General features: G+C 30.5%; 2 protein-coding genes across 3 annotated transcripts; both read right to left on the bottom strand.

Moving 5' to 3' along the window:
* Window positions 1-246: 246 nt before the first annotated feature.
* Window positions 247-1,854, bottom strand: LOC108721738 (MATH and LRR domain-containing protein PFE0570w; the record flags this gene model as incomplete). The annotated part of the gene is made up of 7 exons (XM_018446434.1): window positions 1,842-1,854; window positions 1,617-1,753; window positions 1,374-1,544; window positions 1,113-1,309; window positions 777-1,042; window positions 458-694; window positions 247-386 (listed from the first exon to the last, which is right to left on the bottom strand). Coding segments are annotated over exons 2-7 (1,116 nt in total), but the record flags the coding sequence as incomplete, so codon positions are not given.
* A 1,514-nt stretch (window positions 1,855-3,368) lies between these two features.
* On the bottom strand, window positions 3,369-23,994 carry LOC108721809 (sodium-independent sulfate anion transporter). Of its 2 annotated transcripts, none has more exons than XM_018446574.1 (11): window positions 22,938-23,994; window positions 22,449-22,644; window positions 22,095-22,315; window positions 21,845-22,025; window positions 21,417-21,581; window positions 18,976-19,137; window positions 18,364-18,504; window positions 18,128-18,273; window positions 16,971-17,132; window positions 16,711-16,867; window positions 3,369-3,557 (listed from the first exon to the last, which is right to left on the bottom strand). In XM_018446574.1, exons 1-11 carry the CDS (start codon window positions 23,139-23,141, stop codon window positions 3,424-3,426), a joined length of 1,869 nt encoding a protein of 622 aa, XP_018302076.1. In that variant the 5' UTR covers window positions 23,142-23,994; the 3' UTR covers window positions 3,369-3,423. The 2 variants fall into 2 exon arrangements, with proteins under 2 accessions (XP_018302076.1, XP_018302074.1); XM_018446572.1 differs by lacking the exon at window positions 3,369-3,557 and adding an exon at window positions 15,450-16,588.
* Window positions 23,995-24,000: the final 6 nt, after the last annotated feature.

Here is a 24,000-nt window from a genome sequence, read left to right on the forward strand (position 1 = left end):
TTTTAAATATAGAATAAGATGAAACAAAAAGTGTTCTGCCATTGCAAAAGAATGAATTAAAACGTTATTTCACAGTGAAATATATCAAGAAATCTTTTACAAAATTTTATATACAGGAAAATATGTCAATAAAAAACTTCTAAAGCATTTTATATTATCACTTCTTAAATTACTTTATATTTATTACTACATCTTTTTTTACAAATATAAATATTCAAAGATAAAAAAATATTATTGAAATTTTTTAATTTTTCTTTTCTTACCATATGGCTGATGTCTCCTTACATTATTACGAATTTTCATACGTACAATTGTTTTTAATTCACGTCTTAAATTGTTAAGTGTATCATTTGAAGCAGCTTCTGTACTGAAGAATTTTACAGCTTCTAAAAATATATATCTTTATAATGTCTACTTAAATAATGCTCTGATTCCACCGTTTTTTTATTATACGTACCATTAAATCTTACATCATTGCTATCAAAAAATAGAGTATCTTTATGGTCAAACAGAATATTTTCTTGAATATCTCTTTTAGTTTCGTCAACCATTTCATTACTTATATCTGGTGCTTTAGGTGTATTTTCATCATCAGATGAATCACATTTAAATGCATTATTTGCATTAAAATTAAATTTGAAATATTGGGCTTTAATATTTTCCACTGTGGACGTATCATCATCCTTGATATTTTCTGAAAATGAATCAAGAAACTGAAATAGTGCGTGTACAGACATAGAATAACAAAAATATAAAAGTGATATTTTTAAATAAACCTGTGTCATCTCTTTCCTTTCCATGTAATTTTAATAAACTAAATCCTCCTTTCTGTTTCAAACTTTCTGTCAGAGTATCAGATAGAGTATAATAAATATCCTTTGACACTTCTGGTTCGGGAATTGCAGGATTCTTAATTTCTGACATGGATTTATTATGTTTCTTTTTTTTTTTACTATTCTCCTTAGTTTCTTGTTGTACAGGTTTCATTTCATATTCGCAGTGTCCATTTTCAGTTGGATCATATCTCACCATTAATTCTTTCCTATAAGTACTTTATTATTAGATATCCAAAGCAACAATTATAAGTTCTTTTTCATTTAGATAATTCTTACTTAATAGGTTTTGTTTCTGGATTTTTTATAATAAGCGGTACTCCTAAAATGCTTTCTAAGATATCCAATTGTTTTTCTTTTTCTTTCTGCAAATTACACTCATCGGTGTCCTCAACAATTTTACTTTCCTTAGTCCGATTGTCTTCTTCTGTGAAACGATCATCTAGTGTAAAACGTGCATCATTTCCAAGAGTAATCTGTAAATATAAATAAATATTAATACCATTATCAAAAAAATAAAACAAAGTATCAAATGCCTACCTTTTTACTTTTCTTAACTTTAAATTCGTCTTCATTCCATAAAGAATCTTTTTCGTTGTTATTGTCATTGTCACTGTCAAACAAATCTCTCTTCGTTTTTTTCTTTTGTTTTACATCTTGCTGTTCATTAACATCATCAAATATAATTTTTTTATTGTTTGTAGTATTATCCTAAAAAAATAATAATCCTGTAATATATATATATATATAAAATATAATACAATTACAACTGAATAAACTCACCAAGTTCTTTAATGCTTGCTGTATAAGTTGTCCCTTTGCTTTGAATGCCCGTTTCTTTTCCTTCAAGGATTGTAAGCGTTTCTTCTCGGACTCAGTTACACTCATATTTTAGAGCTATTATAATCCAGAAAAAAAGACTACAACAAGACTGAAACGCTATAATCTCATATAACCTCAATTGCTATCGAAAAATTGATAATTATACGGAATATAGACTTAATTTACAAATGAAAAAATCCTATTATTATGTGTTTTCGTTAGTAGAAAATAAAAATAATAATTAAAATCGTTGCGCTACACATAAAAAATAATATTTTATTAATTTAAATGCATCTAAGTGCAATATACACGAACACAACATACAATGAGACGATCTCAGCGCCACTCAGTGCTTTCTCCACGATACAAAAAAGAAAAAAGTGGAAAAAATGAACGAAAATTTGTCGAGTAAGTAGAAAATTGCGCTAAATTTAAACTAACGTGCATGCGTATGATTTTTAAACTTGTCATTGATGAGATACTAATCTTACGAGAATTAGAGTGATCTGAGGCAGTCTGATTCGTTCAGTGGAAATTGGAAAACGCTGACATTATCAATCATTTTGATTGTTCTAAATATATTATAAGATAAATATAATATAAATGAAGCTTTTTTACCTTATTCATAAAACATTATTTTATCATCGAAGATATACTAATCTCCATGATTTTTACATTTTGATGATAAAACAGTGATTAAAGAATAAAGATTCGAGTGCTTTCCAATTTTCAATTGTAAAATCACTATAAACATTTTCATGCACACGCTCCAGATATATTCGTGTTACTGGAATTTTCAATTGTCGTAATATCATCGCTTCATTAATTTATCCTTGTATCTGGCTATTCATACTGTACTTGAATGAATTTAAACCTTGACGGAAAAATTTTACGAAAAACTACCCCAGACAGCATACAATATTTATAAAATATTTACAAAATGTTTATAAATATTTGTAAGATTTATTTTAAATATTTTGTAAATATTTTTGTGGTCTTAGATTGCACAGATTATAAACATTTATTATAAATAATATGAAATATTTATTGTAAGACACAACCGATAAATTAGAGCTCTATATGGTCGAAGCTAGATCTTAAAATGCTTAAATAATTCAATCTTGAATCACTGAATAAATATGATATGTATGTACTTGACATGCATACCACAATTGTAAATATTATAATAAAATGCTATGAAAATACTTAATGATACATTATAATTCAAGTAAAAAAATACTTTTTAGAAATATTTATTTATATTTATCATAAATATTACATAAAATATTTGATCTATATTACATTGATTGAGACAAGATCTTAGAAATTATTAGATTTTCATAGATATATTTGTAGTGGGATGTAGAGCGATGTTGTTTCTTTGAAAAACTTAAAAATTCTCCGCCCTCAAACAACGCCACTTTACATCTCACTATGAATATCTACGAAAAATTAAGAATTTCTGATTTTGTCTCAATCTATGTAGTTTTTCTGTACTTTTTCGTAAAAATTTTTTTTCCACCAGGGAATCAATTAAAATAGCTGATACCCGGTAAAAAATTTGTCATGCATAAATATATATAAATATATATAACATACATAAACATGTATAAATATTCAGACAGTCTTAATTAAATATATAAGATCTGAATATCGGCCTAAATGCCTTTGTTTTGAGAACTTGATTTCGATCTAAGTAATTTTATTTAATTATATTCATATATTTATAATTGCTAGGTTGAATTAAAGACTATCTATCTCCGTTTGATTATTGTTGTATAATTTTGCATTCCAATGGTGACATTAAGGCTAATTCTTCGGCGGTGGATTCGGAATCCTCTTGTCGGGAATTCGTTGTGACATTAATCGGATCTTCAGAATTTTGATTGGATAAAGCATCATCTGAAAAAAATGTTCATTAGATAATTCAATTATCAATTTTGTGATAAATACTAATTATTACTGTTATAGCTCATATAATTATCGCAATTTTGTATAATATACGTTTTGTATAATACATACTGTAAAGAACATCAGCAATGCTCTCTGTTTTTTCGATCAAACGAATGTATTTGTTGTCGGCGAAAATGTCGAAATTTTTTATGACATCAGAATTAAGATTCAACAGCCAGAATTGGTTTTTTTCGCAGTTTAATCTTTTCGATAACGTTTCAATACCCTGTCATCAAAATTATAGTTTGAACAAAGTGTAATTTACGAATAAAAATATTCGATAAAAAAAATTATTCATTAATTTCATACGATAACGATATACCTTGATTGAAGTGTAATCGAGACTAGTGAATGTCTTACAGTTCATGATCAAGGGAACGTTTTTTGTAGCTAAATTCATAACTTTATCACAGAAAGAAGTTACTGCGGGATACTGGAGACAGGTGTCGGATTTTAGCATTATATATTTGTTTCCTAGATGAGTCTAAAAAGGAATAAATTAATAATCTTAATAACAGTTAATACTTTTATTCACATTTACACATAATACTAGTATTATGTATATATATCATATATAATATATAGACTCCGTTAAATCATGTATACAGAATATAATTTACACATAAAAATACATATATAAAATATATATTTTTAATTATATAATACAAAATTTAAAAAATATATATACATATATTAATCATATGTAAAAATACGTATACAAAATGACATCATTTACCTTGCAGGTGTCTATTTGAAATGTCGGTCTTGCGAAGAATCGAATGAAAATGATTAAGTTGAAGAAAATACCGAGAAGAAGTCCGATTTCGATGCCAATAACAATGGAAAGCACAAAAGTGCCTGTCGCCGCTATCGCATCCGTTTCTGCAAGAAAAGAAGTATATTATGTAAATTTATTGCTTTATCTATCCAGAGTCTGATCTGTGTACACATGAAAAAACATATTACTAACTACTGCTTCCTTTCCAAAGTACTTTTATGATCTTTAGGTCGATCATGGGTAATACAGCACTTATCAGCACTGCTGATAACGTTGCGCGTGGAATGTAATAAAAATACGACGTTAAAAAGCTTAACGCCAGCAACGCCATAGTACCTGCGAAAAACAACGTCATCTGTTCCTTTTTTTAGTATATCTTTTTTTTGTTGCCAGGTAAAAAATTTGTCATGTATGAATATGTATAAATGTGTTTAAACATACATAAACATATATAAATACTCATAAACGCATGTATAATTATATACGAAATATGTCCATACATATTCATACATCTCTTTTTCTTTTGTAAAATTAGTCTTTAATATAATAGAAATAATAATAGTAATATGTGAAAACATCAAAAATAATTAAAGAGATAATTTTCACATTGTTCGTTTTAGAAAAAAACATTTTTGGAAAAATGAAAGAAAAATTGCTCATATACAATTATGCATAATTTTATATAATTATACATAAGAAATTTTTTTATATTTCTTTAAACTCGATTTTTTCTAAAACAAAAGTGCAAAAAATTACCCTTTTAATTATTTTTAATATTTTCACATTGATATTATTATTTCTATTACACTTAAAAGTAATTTTACAAGAGAAAAAAGGATGTATAAACATGTATGGACATATCATATAAAATTATGTATGTTTATGAATTTATACATGTTATGTATGTTTATACATAATTATATTTATACAATACATATTCATGCATGATAAATTTTTACCGAATGTAAGTGTCATTACTATAATATTACATTTCCTCGCTGTTGTATCAAGATTAAAATCGTGAATTTCTTTAATTATGCATGAGATATTTTAATAAGACAATTATAGATAATAAGACATTAGATAATAAGGCAAAATAGTAATTTAAATATAGTCATTTTTGCCAAGCTCCTATTCACTTCATCTTCTGTCTCTTGCATACGAAACGAATGAAGATAAATTTAAATTAATGCAGTCATTAGGATTTCACAATTACCAGAATATAGACCGGCTATAGGCGTTTGCACTCCGCTGGCACTGCCGACTCCGCTTCGAGTAAATGCACCGGAGGTTGGAAGCGACGACACGAAGCTGCCTAACATGTTACAAACACCGAGAGCCAACATTTCTTGTGTCGCGTTAATGAAGGCGCCCATCGCTATAAAATCATTTAGCTGTTACAACGAGCTGTTACATGTCTTATTTACATTTAGCAAAATATTCAATTCAAAGTATTTTAATTTGTAGAGGATTGTAAGAAAAAAAGTTATTCGAAATATATCTATTATTTTATCCGAACAATTCATTTACTCGTTTTCATAACATATTACATAACGAATTGTATGGAGGTAAATCGTCAAAACTGGAATATTTATTATATATTTTTAATAAAATGTAATTAGATTTTGTTAAAAATAATAAAATGATTTTATTAAAAATAAACTCAATTTTATTTCGTTGTGATTGTAGGGAAGGCAACTTGCTGTCTGTGACTCAGAATTGAAATTATTGAAAGAATTATAGAAGAAATCGATACCAAACGCTTTGGCTATTGCTACATTCACCGAGACGGATATGATAGGAAGTAATCCTAGCCCTAATCCGTAATGAGCGCACATGTCCAAAAACGTGTAAGTTTGATTTCCCACTTGCGATGAGAATGGCGGTAATGATACTTTGGGAATGCCGGCTTCAATTTTTCCTGTAAGATTTAAGATATTGACATGTCATAATATTCCATAAAGGTATGACAAATAAACATTATGTACATTTTTAAATAAAATTATTTAGTACATATTATATAATGATATTAATTAATAACAGAATAATGAGTTTGAAGAGTGTTATAAATTATTAGATTTCAATGTAGTTTTACAATGATTATTCCCTATTGAAAAAATTACATCACAAAGTTACATAAACGGAATCATGTATGTAATTAAGACAAATAAATTATGTAACGGATTATTTCAAATCAGTAATTATGTAATTTTTTAAAATTACGTAATTTGAAAAGTTGCACGATGGTATGTTTTTTCTTCTATTTTTATCATTCAACTTTTTAAAATTTGATAACTATAAAATAACATGATGGATGAAATTATTTCTAATATCATGCGATTTTCAAATTACGTGATTTTAAAAAACCACTGATTTGGAATAATCCGTTACATGGTTTACTTATCTTAATTACATAATTTCGTTATGTAACTTTATGACATAATACTTTTTAGTAGGGCTATATATAGACTATTCAGTTTGTGGTAGCTCTTATTTTTAAAAATCATTAAATTATGTTTACAGTAGTTAGTGTAGAAATGCAAGGTATGTATGAGCCAACCGCAGAATTAATTGCGTAAAACAATACATATAATGGCTGCGTTCAGCAAAGAAAATTAATCAGTTAGCGCTTAGTGATTCTTTAATATGATTGGTTCTTGCCTTTAATTCTTCGTAAAATCTAAGTGTAGGAACCAATCGTATTAAAGAATCACTAAGCGCTAACTGATTAGTTTTCTCTGCCGAACGCAGTCATTTTCAGTTGTACATAAATTAGTCAGACATTATACCTCGTACGTTAATAACTCACTGCGTAATTAAGCCTTCTTCAGAAACAATTAAACGATTATATAAAATTGAGTGGCGAGACTTCATCTTCTTGAAATTTTAGAGCTAAGCTGTTTCCCAGAGTAACGCGAGTTGCTCACATGGCGGTTAAGCGGTTGGAAGACCGTATGGAGAATTCTGGGTGTACAATCGTGGACAAAACATTGTCGGGAATATATAAAATTGTGTCATTTAAATAAAATTTGGTACATACAACTAAATACACAATTATATATACAACAAAAATATACGTATTGTTTTACGCAATAAGTTCCGCGATTGGCTCACACATATCCTGTATTTCTATACTTTGTTAATTTTGATTATAAAGATGAACCTTTTGGAAATTTGTTTATTTATCATTATGTTTATTTAATGAATCGACTCAATAATATGATTACAAATAAAGTCTATACCTGAGAGTTTAAACGGAATGGATCCCGTATTCGCTTCAAATTCGTACGCTATCGTGGATGTAACAAGAACAACGAGAGCGTTCCTAAGAATGGAGAAGTACCAAAGTACCTTTTTTATAATTTTATTTCTGCGAGCGTCCTTCTTGTTTCTCATGCAAGGATATGGAATATCTTTCAGTTTCTAGAGATTAAATTTATATAACACTTCTACAATTATTGTAAATAATCCATTTATAACTCTGGCACTCACTTTCAAGATCAGAAGAAATACAAAGCTGGAAATTCCGAGTGTGAAATCGGTCAATCGAACCTTATTAATATTTTTAAATAATTTGTACAGATTGTCTGCGATACTTTCCGACTTGTATTTCAATCCCACAAAGCCCTGCAGCTGAGCGATTGCTATAATGAGCGCTCCCGCTGACATAAAACCCGACGTGACTGGAACCGATATGAAATCCACCAAGAATCCTGCAGGAAGAATCGTGATGATCATATTTATGTCGATGTACTTATAAAGAATGCTATAGAAGAGATGATAATATCAAAACGTGAAGTAAAGTTTAGTCAATTAGATAATTTTGAAATACAAGCCTAGATTTAGTACACCCATTAAAAATTCTACGTATCCAGTCAGAAAACACAATAGTATTACGAAATCCTGTGGCATATCTCGCGTGTATTGCAACGTTAAAAGGGACATCAAAGATGACGGACCAATCGAGACCTCCTTGCAGGTTCCAAGAATAATGTACACGAAACCGCCCACAAAGCAAGAGTATAGACCATACTGTAATTATTACTTATCATATGATATTTTTAAGGACACAGACAGATACTATATCGTATCAGTAATAGTATAGATTAAATAATAGTATAGACTAAATAATAGTATGTATTAAATATAGTAGTAATAATAATGTAGACTAAAAAGATCGAACTAGAAAAATCAAGTACATATTTAAGAAATACATATATAAATATAATTTATGTTTTATTGTCATTAAATTTAGTTTTAATTAAGGCGAATAAGGGAAACTGTAACGAACGGAACTGTGATACCTGTGGAATTCGTTCAGCTAGTACTGCGTAGGCCATACTCTGAGGGATCATAGTCAGACCCAGGGTGATGCCCGCTATTAGATCTGACACGGCTTTAAATCGAGTGTATTGCGATAGCCATCCGAACACCGGCAGATATTTTGTCATCGTGAAGCGCGGTTTTTTTTCCGAAATCGAAATCGGCGGACACTCCTCGTCAGACATCCTCGCGTCAATGAACGAAAGCAAGAAACTAACTTGAGACTACTGCGCTGTCGCGGCTTTCCAGACAGAAAAAAAAAGATGTCTTAGATTTCTAAAAAGTATCTTGCATTTTTTACGTTAAAATATGTTGTACAAGCTTATTCTACAATAGCGTACGTGCACTTATAAGAATTGACCAATTACTAATAACAATTACCATTTACAAATATTACATGTGTATGTAATTGTAGAATGAACTTTAGGGATCTAAAAGATATCTTATGTAACAAAATATCTTGTCATATTTCGCGACATCTTGCATGTTTTACGATAAGATATCTTACAAAAACTCGTTTCTACAATTACCTAAGTCACCGACAACATGCTGTTAAAGACGGCCTATCTAGAAATTCTGCTAAAGTTTAACGACGTGACTGTTAAAATTTAAGTGACTAAGAGTAAGAAACTGATATAGTACTAATTTTATGATTTATTTATAATTTTGTAAATGTGTGTATATATACATATATATATACATATATATTTAAAACTTAAATATGTTCGATTTTTATTTAAAACTGTGATTATAATGTTATCCTCCGAGTTTGATTATCAATAGAGATGATAACTGTAGAGAAAAAAATTGTAATTTTGCGACAAAATAAGATATTATAATATTACAAGTATATGCATGCATATTTATTTATGCAGCATTTGTATAATAAAAGTCGTGAATTTAATAATGTATTATTCAAATATTTATGTATAATCGCAAATTTATATCAATTATCGATAATGTTATTGTTCTTCAATTGGATCCCGCATGGCATAGACAGTCACAAAAATTTGCCCAGACCGTCTGTGATAATAGTATCTCGTCGGCGCCTAAGTGCAGTTGTAAAAGTGATATGCTTAGTGTGTCCGGTGAATACACCTAATATTCGAATAAATGAATAAAAAATAAATGAAAATACTTATTCGAATACACTTCTTTTTTATTCGTCAATAAATACTTTTTCATTCCATTTGAATAAATATTTTTTGAATATGATTACGAATATTTTCATTTTGTATTCACTTTTACTTTGTATTATCTGCACATAGCTTGCAAGCCTGCAAAAGAAAACAATAATCTATAAAAACAATGGCTACGTTTTCATTGTGTGCTTAGTTCGCGACTTATACGATTGGCGTCCTTGTTTAACCTATGAATTAAACAAAGACATTTTTATTGGGAATAAATAATATCGGTAGTGAAAAGAATGGGCTATGAGCCAGTTAGTTATTTAATAAATAATATATCTCTGAATTTAATGTCAATAGACCATAATGAACAACGTGTCCAAAATATCTTATAAAATGTTTATAACATTACTGTGATGTAATCGGAATTATATCGGAATATGATATGACGCTCTATCAAATAGATATTTATAAATAAAAAATATATTGCTTTCTAAAATATTTTTCAAAATTTCTAAGTTTCCTTCTAAAATCTGAATATTACAATGACAAAAATAAATAAAATTTATTTTTTTTTTACTTAATGTCATCAAAGTGCCGACTATAATTAAAGAGTAACGATTGCTTATTGGACCTTTTTTTTCAGTTTATATTTTGTTTGAATAAATATGAATATTCGTTAAATATTCATAGTTTTTTGTGAATAAATATTTCTTGAAAATTCAAAATTTTGAATGAATATATGATTACATTTTTCTTTATGTGAAAATTTTGAATAAATACAATTTGGAGTTCAATTACAAATTTTTGTATTCATCGGACACACTAGGGCTGCGTTCGAAAACATCATCTAGGTACCCCCGTGTATCATCTTATCCTTGTTTCACACTGAGTAAACAATAAGGATAAAACGATACATGGGGGCACTTGGATGAATATAAAATAAAAAAAATAAATGAATACATCAAATTACTGTATCAAATTCGAAAGTCCACGTATTTTATGGTTCATGGTTGATAACGGTGGTGTCTATCTGATTATATGACAGAAATTTACGCCGTCCGCAATAATTAATGAGTCAACTGGGTGGATTTCGGTTTTTGTATAAATAAGTTCTTAATAAATATAAGTCCAAATATAAAATTAGATCCAAAAGAGTCAAACGGTAAAAATACAGTCAATATTTAACAGTCAAATGAAATAAAACAATGCAATATTGCGATATGTGTCAAGAGACGTTGTAACATAAAATGACTAATCATTGAGACGTAAATTTTTATCATATAACTGTTTCGGCTCGTAGCTCTTCTTGTCTATCATTGTTAAGTTTATTGTAGTGAGTATTATTATTTATAGATACTCTTGTAAAATAATTCTTGAAACAATGATATATTTCTCAAAGAGTGCACTGAAAGAAAAAGTTGACTGAATATGGCATAGCATTTTTAATCGGTTACAGCAGCCAATTTTTAATTGCGTTAGCCTATACGAATCCTATACTGACATTGCAGATAGGCTAACGCAACTAAAAATTGGTTGATGCAACCAATTAAAAATGCTTTGCTATATTTTACCATGTAATTTGCTGCAGCAGTCAATCTTTTCTCTCAGTGTGATAATGCCTATGAGAGCCGAACACAGGATGTACGCGTAATGAATTTATTCAATCAATACATTAATAGACGTTTCGATCCTATATTGTGGATTCTTCTCAATATCGCAAATATTCATTCAGAAAATAAGAATACAATTAATTAATTTGATTATGCAATTAAAACAAAACAAAATTCAGGAAACGAATTCTACGATATGTAGCGGTGTCTTGTGAAATGTAAACGTGCAGATAAAATTGTAATGTCCAAGCGTATTTTCATTATAATTACCAAGTTAACTAAGAAAAATTATTTTGACCGAATTAAACAGACATATATAATAAATAATCAATAATAAATTATTAGACTTACATGATAAACGCAAAGACAAGTCGCTCGGTAAATATATCAGTTCTATCTTTCGTTCTCATGTGATAGACGCAATCAATAATTAAAGTATATATAAATATTGACAAAGATGGAGAGGGAAACATCAAGTCCTTGTAAATAAATTTGAATATATAGAGTCAAAAGATTCCGTGTCATTTTTAATGTTCAAGCCATTTATTTGTTTCTTTATGAAAACCTCAAAATTGTGTAGGCTCTAATGATACAAATAAAAAAATAAACAAAAAGCTTCTGAGAGCGCCGGCGCGGGCGTGTGGGAATCGTTTATCTAATCAATTCCTTTTTCAAAAATATAAAATATGTTGTAGCATATTTCTGATTGAGAAAAACTTATCTTAGAAATCCTATTTATTAGATCAGAAAAAAACTAATCATAAATTTAAATTAGAAAACGATGTGAAATATACAATAAAAATATAATAGATAAAATATTGTGCATGTGTAGGCGAAATATGCAAAAATATGCTTTTATATGTGAAATATGCAAAAATATGCTTTTATGTGTGAAATATGAAAAATATGTTCAACATAACTCAAAATGCATAATTTCTTATGAAACAAATTTGTATTTAGTTTATTTCTTTATTAGTCAAATAAAAAAAAATGCCCTATACATATTTTGGTTGCCCTAGTAATTAATGTAATTTGATGAAATTCTCCTTGCATGCCGAGCGACGAGACAAGGACATGCTGTGTGTGTGTGTGTTGCCACATTTCAACCGTCTTTAGTGCGGAGGTAGGTTGTACGCGATTAACTTTTTAGCGCAATTGTAGCCGGAGAAATACTTTAAATCAGGAAATTTAATGAACATCCTATGCGAAAAACCTTGATGAATGCGATTAAAAGTGACGATAAATCCTTGTAGTCTGCATACGATTGCTTCGACCCAACAGTTAACATTGTTGTCCACGTAATGTAGAAATCTCATTATATACTTTACAACATATTATCATTGAAGAGGACCCTAAACATGAGTCGAACCGTATTTAAATTTGTAACTGATAATAATAAATTTTTATTCGCAACAATAACTTGCGCCGGCTCTCAGAAGCTTTTTATTTATTTTTAATTTATGAAAATCATTTCAGACGTAAATCTTTTAGATGTAAAAACTCTTCTCTCTCTTCATCTAAAATATTTATATTCTTCCAATCAAAATCATGTGAGAATTCAAGTCTATGTGCAATATTAACTGAATGTTGTATCGTGTCCCAATTGATGTGGTTTGTGTTCTTTAATACGCGTTTTTAAGATTCTACCTGTTTGTCTCACATATGATGCATTGCAGTCCTTGTAATTTAATCTATATACAACATTGAAATGAGACAGAGTAGGGAGCTCGTCTTTTTGAACGCGGATAGATTTCTTTAATTTATTTATACCTTTATATGCCATATGCTTATGTAAGAACTTTTATTGAAAAGGTATTTAATTTTTTTTGAAATATATATAAGATTCGAACAATATCGTAAAAAACGGTACCGTAAAAAACCTTCGTCTCTTGGTTTCATCAACATTTAATGTTGCGTTCTTGTTGCTATTATTATCTACTTTACAATTTAACTAGCCGAGTTTTTTTATGTAACCCTTTTGATGATAGCGAAAATCACATTTAATGGATAACCATTATTTAGAAGAATCCTTATGATTTTATCGAAATTCTTCTGATGCAAAGTTGAATGAGAGGGAAGAAGAACTCTATTCGTTAATCCTAAAATAATGCATTCTTTTTATACTAATAGATGTCTAGAGAAGGAATTTAGATATCGACCTGACGACGAAGGTTTCCAATCATATATTATTATTGTGATAATTCTGTTTAATTAAGGTAACTTCTCCAAAAAGTTAAGAGTGTCTCCATTTACATCTCATACATTTGTATCTCGAAAGTAAATTTAAGTCGTGGATGATAATTATTAAAAATATTTAACAATTGTTCAATGTTAGTTTTATTAATAGCTAGTGCAATGTCGTTGAATGTTTGCAATGTTGTAAAAATCGAGATTTATTTCCTAAATATTTAGTCTGTAACCATTTAGAAAGAATAACGTTTCATACACTAAAAGAAAGATTGGCTGAATATGGCATAGCATTTTTAATTGGCTGTTGCAGCTAATTAAAAATACTATGCCATATTTTACCATTTAATTTGCTGCAGCAAGTCAATCTTTTCGGATTTCGGATTCTATGATGTCGCCAAGGAAATGGATGAAGATTCGCTTTGATTCACTATTAGAGTTTATTTTTATATTTTCATATATTTTTCACTAAACGATATATTGCTTATACGTTTACGCTCACTTAATTTTATTTAATACCTTTTACACTTTTCAGATTTAATATAAAGTCAATGCGCGCGTGACACTTTATCTTTTCGGACAGTCAACGGATATAGATAACGCGACGCTAGCGAGAATTATTGGTGACCCTCGACCGCATCCGCGGTCTCGCTTTTATTTGACATTTTCCGGGTCAACCTTGACGATTCGGTGTTCGCCCGTTTAGCATTCCGATAATCGATCGAAGGCAGCGATTGTGCAACAAAATCACGTTTCTTAACAGTTATACATTTCTTTTATCATTTTATTATTGATTCGTTAAAATTATTATTAATACATTTGTTTTATCAATCGTTCGTAACCCAATTGTCACTTGTGCAATTAGTACTCGTGACATTACATAAAATTCAAAATATTCAATGAGAGCCTACCCCAAGCAATTAGTTTTACTGGTAACACAACGGCTTTCTCAAATTTTACATACTCTAAACTTCACGTCAATGATTGGGTGCCAGGCACGAGAGAGCGAGCTCCTCTTTCTTAAATCTTTTCGGTACGTTCTCACTCGAAAATACTGAGGTGTAGAGACTCACGAATGCGGACGGCTCTAATAACCGACTGCTCAGCCACGATAATGGCAGAGGGGGTGGTTCGTGGTCGGGAACGGAGAATCTTTTGGAGAACGAGTAAGGCGAGAAAACAGTAAAGTAGGCAGAATTAATAACAATGAGATAATAACAAATCTATTCTCCCAGTCAATTACATAGTTTCCAACGTACAGGCAAACGGATTGATTCTGCGGCATGCAAGCGCTCTGGCCTCCGCGATACGTTTTCGACACGCGGTATCAAGTAACCCGCTTCTCTTCTCTGATGGACGAGATCTCGATTCTAGCGTAATTCTACGCGACGCATGTATCGCGGTTACGGAAATCCATGGCGCAGTTACGAAAATCTTCGGAATGCGTGAACACGCGAGAACACCCTTTGAAATCTAGGATCTGCTACGACGACGATAGTACGCGACACTATTTTAAAGATATCTTGTAGAAATTTAATAGATTTCAACTATATCCCTAGTAGCAAGCTGACAAAATGACGTAACTTGCTACCAAGGATGGCACTTATAAAGTCTATAAAAGATGTCTTTTAGATATCTGAAAAATGATTTTGAGATATCGTGAAAACATCTTTTATATGTCCTGAAAATATTTTCCAGACATTTTGAAAATATCTTTAAGGATATTCTAGTGGAAAATCCATATTTTGAAAAAATAAATAATAAAACAGCATAACAATGTTAAATTCATTAATGTGCAATCGGAAATGCTTGATATGGACTGCAAGGAGATTACGGGGAAGAGAATTGGATGAAGAAAGACAGACTTATTTTCTATCTTCGTGTATTTGAGCTTACCAATTAATGTACAATGTGCACGGCCGTTTGCGATCTAGCACCGCGGCCCAATTATATATTAGACCATCCTGCGACTTATGATCTATCTCGATGCGTGTAATTTGTGATAGCAATGACGATGTAACGAGTTACGATTGAAAAAGTTAATCAGAGCGAAGAACTTTCAGCTCAAAACCGAGTGTTGGTATATTCGGAAAGAATTCGCGTTCGTGTCTCACAAAAAACTTCTATTGAATGTGGCGGGCGGATCTGTGCAGCGCTCGCTTTTGCTACTCCGACCTTCTAGAAGATTCGTGACGGTTATGATTATATCCTTGTGCTTCATAATGTAATGTGAAATAATAATAGTGAATTTTCTAGCAGGTCGGAAGTCAATTTGATGGTTTCGGCGTTAATAAACGCTCATCTTGCTTTGAATCTCACAGTGAGTCGCTAGTAAAGCGTTCGGTTTGCGCTGCAAACAGCAACTTTTAATTAATGAATGTAACATTATCATGCTATGTTTCTTTGATATAGAGAGAAATCTTTTCACTTTAAACGCATATTCTACTCGAGTCTATTGCGAAAAGACGAACGAAATCATTGCCACGCGTATATTCGATAAAATCCGTTATAAGAAATTTTTATCTTTACATTACAGACACCGTATAGAATCTAAATGCTTTGTTTTGAAAACTTAACTTCGATCCAAATAATTCTCCCTTGATTCCATAAAGCGTATATATTGCGCATAATGTATCATTTTATTCTTGTTGTTTATCGAAAGTTAAATAAACCTAAAATGACACATCGTGCGTATTATGTGCTTTACGGAACATAGCATCCAGTTATATTTAGAATCAATAGGCTATATATTAAAGACAGAATTGTTTGATTATTGTTGTATTTTACATTCGGATGGTGACATTAAAGTCAATTCTTCGGCATTGGATTTGGAATTCTTTTGTCGCGAATTTGAATATAAAAGATCTCCGTGATTCAGATTTTTCATTTCCGTTGCTTTTTTCACAGCAATATTGATCCGATCTTCAGAATTTTCACTAGATAAAGCATCGTCTGAAAAAAACATTCATCATTAGATTATATCCCAATTATTATTTCGTGATAATTACCACTATAGCTCTTAATTATCGCAATATTAAACAATAAATTTCGTATATACGTATAATAATACATACTGTAAAGAACATCAGCAATGCTCTCTTCTTTTTCGATCAGACGAAGGTATTTGTTGTCAACGAGAATGTTGAAACTTTTCACGACGTCGGAATTAAGATTCAATAGCCAGAATTGATTTTTCTCGCTGTTCAATCTTTTCGATAACGTTTCAATACCCTGTCGTAGAAAATCACTTACAATTCGAATAGCAGTATCGTTTACGGATCAATGAAAATAAATCATTCATCAATTTCATTTGGCGAATTTAGTTATCCGATACCTTGATTGAAGTGTAATCGAGACTGTTGAATGTTTTGCAATTCATAATCAACGGAACGTCGTTTCCAGCTAAACTCATGACTTTTTCGCTGAAGGAAGTTACCGCGGGATAATAGAGGCAGTTTTCGGGTTTTAGCATCATATATCTATTTCCTAGACGAGTCTAAAAAAGAAAAAATAATTTTAATAGTCTCATTCATGTACACACGTAACTGATATACTCAGGGCTGGGCATGTATTTGAAATATTTTTATTTGAAAAATAGTATTTGTAAGACAATTGTATTTTGTATTGTAATATTATGCATTTCAACGGCGCACATGCAAATATTTTGTATTTTGTGATTCAAATACTAAGATTGACAATTAATGTTATTATTTGAATTACAAAAAACCTTATAATTTTTCGATTTTAAATACAAAATACATAATACTTTCATGTGCTCCGCTGAAATACAAAATACAAAATATACTTGTATTGCAAAAACTATGTTTTAAATAAAAGTATTTCAAATACATGCCCAGACTACATATATATGATGTATATATACACTACATATAAATATATGATGTATTTGTTAAGTATACAAAGCGAGTTATAAGTATGTTTTAAAAATTCGTAAGGGGTTTCTAGATAAAAAGAAAGAGCAAATGTTCCTATGAACTTTAGGTCTCAAATACTTTGTTATTAAAATAATGCAGGACACAAAGAGATTTAAAATAATAACATGAATATCAGATTAGTCGTATTCAGGCATATGTGTATAAAAATGATGGAAGATATTTTGAATATACCAATTTCTTAGAAACAGAAAAAAATATCCACCTAAAACTTTTAAATAAAAAAAATTATTATTTGATACTATTGTATATTTGTATTATGTACTACTGTATAAATTATATCGATCCATTATTTCAAAGACGAAGCATTTGCGACCTAATAGAAAGATTATTCTTCTTTTTTTAATTTCCCGGAAAAAATGTTTCATATATAATTATATGTAATTATATAAAATTATATAAATTTATATATAATTATATAAAAAAATTGACATATTTTATATACAATTATATATAAAATATATCCATACATATACAATTTTTTCCCGGGTATATAAAAGTATAATATTAAAAAACAAAATTTTATGACAGCATTTACTTTGCAATTGACTATTTTAAGCGTCAATCTCGCGGACAGTCGAATGAAAAGGATCAAGTTGAAAAGGACACCAAGAAGGAGTCCGATCTCAATGCCGAAAGAAACGGAAATCATAAAGGTTCCTGTCGCCGCGATTGCATCCATTTCTGCAAGAAAAAAAGTATATTATATATAAGTATGTATATTACTTTATCTTCCCCATCTAATCTATATACACGTGAAAACGTAATACTGACTGCTTCCCTTCCAGAGCAATTTCATAATTTTCACATCGATCATGGATAACACGGCAGATATCAGCACAGCAGCTAGTGTCGCTCGTGGAATGTAATAAAAATATGATGTTAGAAAGCTCAGTGCCAGCAATACCATAGTACCTGCAAAGTGCAATGTCATCTATTATTTTTGTTACATCTTTGTTTTGTTCTACGCTTATGCCACACGAGTATCTCGTATCATTATACAATGTCATGTTGCATATTACACGCTATCGCGCCAAGATTAGAATCATAAATTTCTCTAATTATGCACAAAATATTAAGTGTGTTGAGTAATAATAAATTATGATAAAATATAGTAATTTTTAACAAGAAATAAAATAATAATTAAGGCTCAACTAGGTGAACTAAAATTAAAATAATAAAGGGCTACAACTGTTACAAGCCAAAGCTAGTTGTTAAATGCTAATGTTTAATAAATCCTATACATCAAGTATATAATCGAACATACGTTTCAATCTAATAGTAATTTTTGACAGGCTCCTTTTCAGCTTCATCTCGTATTTCTTGCGTACGAAAGAAATGAATACATTTGCAAATTTAAATTAATGTTATTTGATTTTCTGTTACCGGAATATAGACCAGCCATAGGCGTTTGCACTCCACTGGCATTGCTGACTGCACTTCGGGTAAACGCACCAGTAGTTGGAAGCGATGACACAAAACTGCCCACTATGTTGGAGAGGCCCAGAGCCAGCATTTCCTGCGTTGCGTTAATTGAAGTGCCCAATGCTATAAAATTAGTTAATTGTTATGAAATTTTATCTACTCGCTTAGTAAAATATTCAATCCGAAGTATTCTAATTTGTAGAGGAAAAAAAATTCAAGATATGCCTAATATTTTATCCGAACAATTGATCCTTCTTCATCTTGCACGACAAATCGTAGGAGATCAATTTTCGAAATGAAGACATATATAATAGGGAAGACCGGGGACAAAAGTAACAAGGGACAATAGTAACATCGTTAATAAATTTCTTAAACTATAATAGGTATGCGGCTGCATGATAAAATTCTGTAGACAGATCAGCATTGAATCGTTACATGCTGGTTCTCGCGGAATGTACATGAGTGCAAGAGCAGAAATTACTTTTTTCACTGAAAAACAAAGTTACATACCTACTGTTAGTTGTAATTTCCTACTCAATAATATAACCGTGATATAAGACGTGTTATGTTACAGTTATATTGTTAAGTGGGAAATTACAATCCGATAAAAAATTGTTCATGCATGAATACATATAAATATGTATAAACATACATAAACATACATAAATATTCATAAACATATGTAATTATGTATGAAATATGTCCATACATGTTCATACATCCTTCTTTCATTTGTAAAATTACTTTTTAGTGTACTAAAAATACTAATAATAATGAGGAAACATCAAAAATAATTAAAAGAAAAATTTTCACATTGTTTGTTTTAGAAAAAATCAAATTTGGAAAAATGTAAAAGAATTGCTTATATATAATTGCATGTAAAATTATACATAGTTATGTACATATAAGCAAATTTTTTTGCATTTTTTTGTATTTATTTAGAGGTAAAAAAATTAGGCATTAGTGGAAAATTTATTATTATCATGCCTGTAGTCGTTGTAAAACAAGATTTTAGAATTTGGATGTCTTCAAGTTTCATTGAGATAATTATAAGCCCTTAAATCTTGTTTATTATTTAATAAGTAAACATTTGGCAATAAATTCTTCATGTAGTGACACAGTAAGGTCGTACTAATAGAAAAATACGGGATATGTTGAATTGCTTAATTACAGAAGTGTGTTAGATTTGATGATCATAAAACCGTAACGCGTGGAAATCATAATATGAGATATTCAGAGTATTTCTAATATGAAATAACCTATGTTCCTATGCATAGTGAAAATCGTTGCTAAAGTATAAATGTTATTATACAATAACAAAAAGGACAACCGGAATGAACATCGATTGCCTGTTTCTGCAATGCTTGATTCCAACTACTTGAAAACGAGTCCTGAGTACAACGCATCACATGCTCATTTTGCGCGCATACTAGCTATGTTTGTTTGTATTTTGGAAACATTAAATAAAATTTTTTAATTGCAATACTGATGTACTTTGCGTTTTATTATCGATTTCTCTGAGCATCTCATATTAGGAGCACAATTTTTTGACTTTGCGATTTGCTCACCCGAGAAAAAATGTTATATAAATGGACATATTTTATATATAATTATATATAATTTTATAGTTTTATATAATTTTTTTTTATATATGATTATATATGAAACATTTTTTTCCGGGCACTTTTTACATTTCTTTAATTTAAAAAAAAAATAGAATTTGAATTAAATTTTACATAACATTATTATTAAAGCTTATTAAATTCCCTTCAAAATGACCTATTATTTTTTAAATTCTACCTATAGACTTCTAGAATTTATCCAAAGTCAGCTCATATAATATCTCATATAATAGGGGCCTTTCCTTTATTTATGCGTGTTAGGTACGTTCATACATATGTATATATATTGATATATAAAAAATTTTTTACTGGGAACTAACAGATATGTTACATGTAACTTGTGTTCACTGGGAAATACTAACATAATTGTTGTAATTTTCCACTTAATATAACTTTAATATAAGATATAATAATTATATAACACATAACGGTTATATTGTTGAGTTGGAAATTGTAACTAACAGTTGTATGTGTGTACTTAAGCAGAACAAGTTATAACGTCAAAATGACATTAAAATGAATTGAAAAGTGACTTTTAATGATCATTTTGAGTCATTTTGACATCATTTTGACATCATGACTTGTTGTTCTGCTTGGGTACTACTGTTAGTTAGTGGCGTGTTTCCTTGATTTCAACAAAATTAATCAATGAAATCAGATTTTGTTAAATATAATGAAATTATTTTATTAAGTCTAATTCTATTTTATTATGATTACGGGGGCAATTTGCTGTCTGACTCGAGATTGAAATTATTGAAAGAATTATGGAAATTTCGATACCAAATACTTTAGCTATCGCTACGTTTGCCAAGACGGCTATAACAGGAAGTATCCCTAGTCCTAATCCGTAGTGAGCGCACATGTCAAAAAAAGTGTAAGTCTGATTTCCCACTTGCGATGAGAAAGGCGGTAACGATACTTTGGGGAGGCCGGCTTCGATTTTTTCTGTAAGATAAAGATGTTGACAAGCTATAACGCTCCATGATCGTAGTACATTTCTAAATGGAACTGCTTAGTGTAAAATTGATTAATAAGAGAATAATGGTTTTAAAAGTCGTTATAAATTATTAGATTTTAATAATTTTACAATGACTATACTGAGAATAGATTATTTTTACTTCAGCTTATGATAGCTATATCATTAAAAAAAATCATTATTTCGTTTATTCGATGAATCGATTACCAATAATTACAAATAAGGTCCATACCTGAAAGTATAAACGGAATGGATCCTGTATTCGCTTCGAATTGGTACGTTATTGTGGATGATATAAGTACAATGAGAGCGTTCCTACCAATGGAGAAGTACCAAAGTATTTTTTTTATCATTGCATTTCTGGGAGCATCCGTCTTGTTTCTTATGCAAGGATAGTCAATATCTTTTAATTTCTAAAGATAAAATCTACATGATACTTCTATGATTGTTATAAATTGTTTATTTATAATTCTGACACTCACTCTGAAAACTAGGAGAAATATGAAGCAGAAAATTCCGAGTGCGGAATCGGCCAGCCGGATCTTATTAATATTCTTAAATAATTTGTACAGATTGTCTATAATATTTTCTGACTTATATTTCAACCCCAGAAGGGCCTGCATCTGAGCGATAATTATAATAACCGCTCCCGCTGACATAAAACCCGATGTGACTGGAACTGATATAAAGTCCACCAAAAATCCTGCAGGAAGAATCGTGTCGATCAATTTTATATCGGTGTACTTATAAACAATGCAATAGAACATGATGATAATGAAAAAACGTGAACGAAGATAATTGAAATTTAGTCGATTAGATAATTCTGGAATACAAGCCTAGATTTAGTACACCCATTAAAAATTCTACGCATCCAGCCAGAAAACACAAGAGTATTACAAAATCCTGCGGCATGTTTCTCGTGTACTGCAACGTCAGAAGAGCCATCAAGGATGACGGACCAATCGAAACCTCTTTGATGGTTCCCAAGATAACGTATAGGAAACCGCCCACAAAACAAGAGTACAAACCATACTGTAAGCATTACTTGTCATATAATATTTTTAAGGACATAGAGAGACACATCATATCAGTAATAAATATAATAGTATTATATAGACCAAAAAGTCTTAGAACAGTCTAGCATCTAAGGAGATAACAAGATTCAAGAGTGCATTTGTTTGCAAGTGCATAGATTACAAATTGAGATTTTTAAAAATCGTATATACATATAGTATATTTACGTTTATAGTCATTAAATAGATATCAGCTTATCTATGCTCATAGTCTTAATTAAAGCGAACAAGGAGAACGACGGACTGTGATACCTGCGGAGTCCGTTCAGCCAATACCGCGTAGGCCATACTCTGAGGAATCATAGTCAGACCCAGGGTAATGCCCGCTATCAGGTCTGACACGGCCTTCAATCGAGTATAATGCGGTAACCAGCCGAGTACCGGTAGGTACTTCACCACTGTGAAGCGCGGTTTCTGTCTCGAAATAAAAAACGGCGGAGGCTCTCCGTCGGACATTCTACTCGCGTCGCGTCGACAAGATACAAGCGAGAAACTAACGAGAATCTGACGCGAGACTATTATGCTCTCGCGGCTTTGCGATCGCAAGCGTGTTCCAATGCCGGTACTCCTGTATCAGCTGCGCGTAATCTTATCGTCCCCACGTCCTTAAAACCTCGTTGTAAAAATTCCAGTGAGGAAATCCTTTTAATTACGCTACTAATTCTCACCGGTTTTGTGTCATGCACACTGTTGACATTTTGATAAAGATCCCCGCAAACGGAGCCAGAAACCTTGACAAGGGATTAATAACAGCTGACTTTACAACTACTACTTGCTCTATTTCTGATTCTTTCACAATATGATGTAAGATAAGTGGCAGGCTGATACCGCGTATGATCCCTGAGATTCCTACTTCTTTTTTATTCTAATGCGCATCTTGTGAAATCGACGAGGAAAATATCAATGTTATTAGGAAAGTTATCTTTGTTGCCAAAATTTTATTGCGTTTTCGCAAGACGAAAAGCGTCGAACGGACGTGTAATCGGTAGAGTGTGACGTGCATAAACGCTTACGACATGCTATTTGATACAGCTAATTTGGTGATTTCGTCGTGCGGAAATCTACTAACGGACAGAGATTTTTTAATCGGAAGATAGTCGCACACATGACGGGCGCGTCATCGCGCCACGCGCGTTTATACGTTTCATTCCTATCTTTCACCGATCCGCATACAACGGTAAAGTGTCGTTAGCTTCAATTATCTACAAAAAAGGATGTCGAATAAAAAAGTGTAAAGTGAAGTTGAAGAAACGCTGCGGCGCCTACTAGTAATAGTAATATACATATACATATATAGTAATATACATATAATAAT

The sequence above is a fragment of the Mycetomoellerius zeteki genome, unplaced genomic scaffold (genome assembly GCF_001594055.1).
Source record: "Mycetomoellerius zeteki isolate Tzet28-1 unplaced genomic scaffold, Tzet1.0 scaffold182, whole genome shotgun sequence".
NCBI lineage: Eukaryota > Metazoa > Arthropoda > Insecta > Hymenoptera > Formicidae > Mycetomoellerius > Mycetomoellerius zeteki.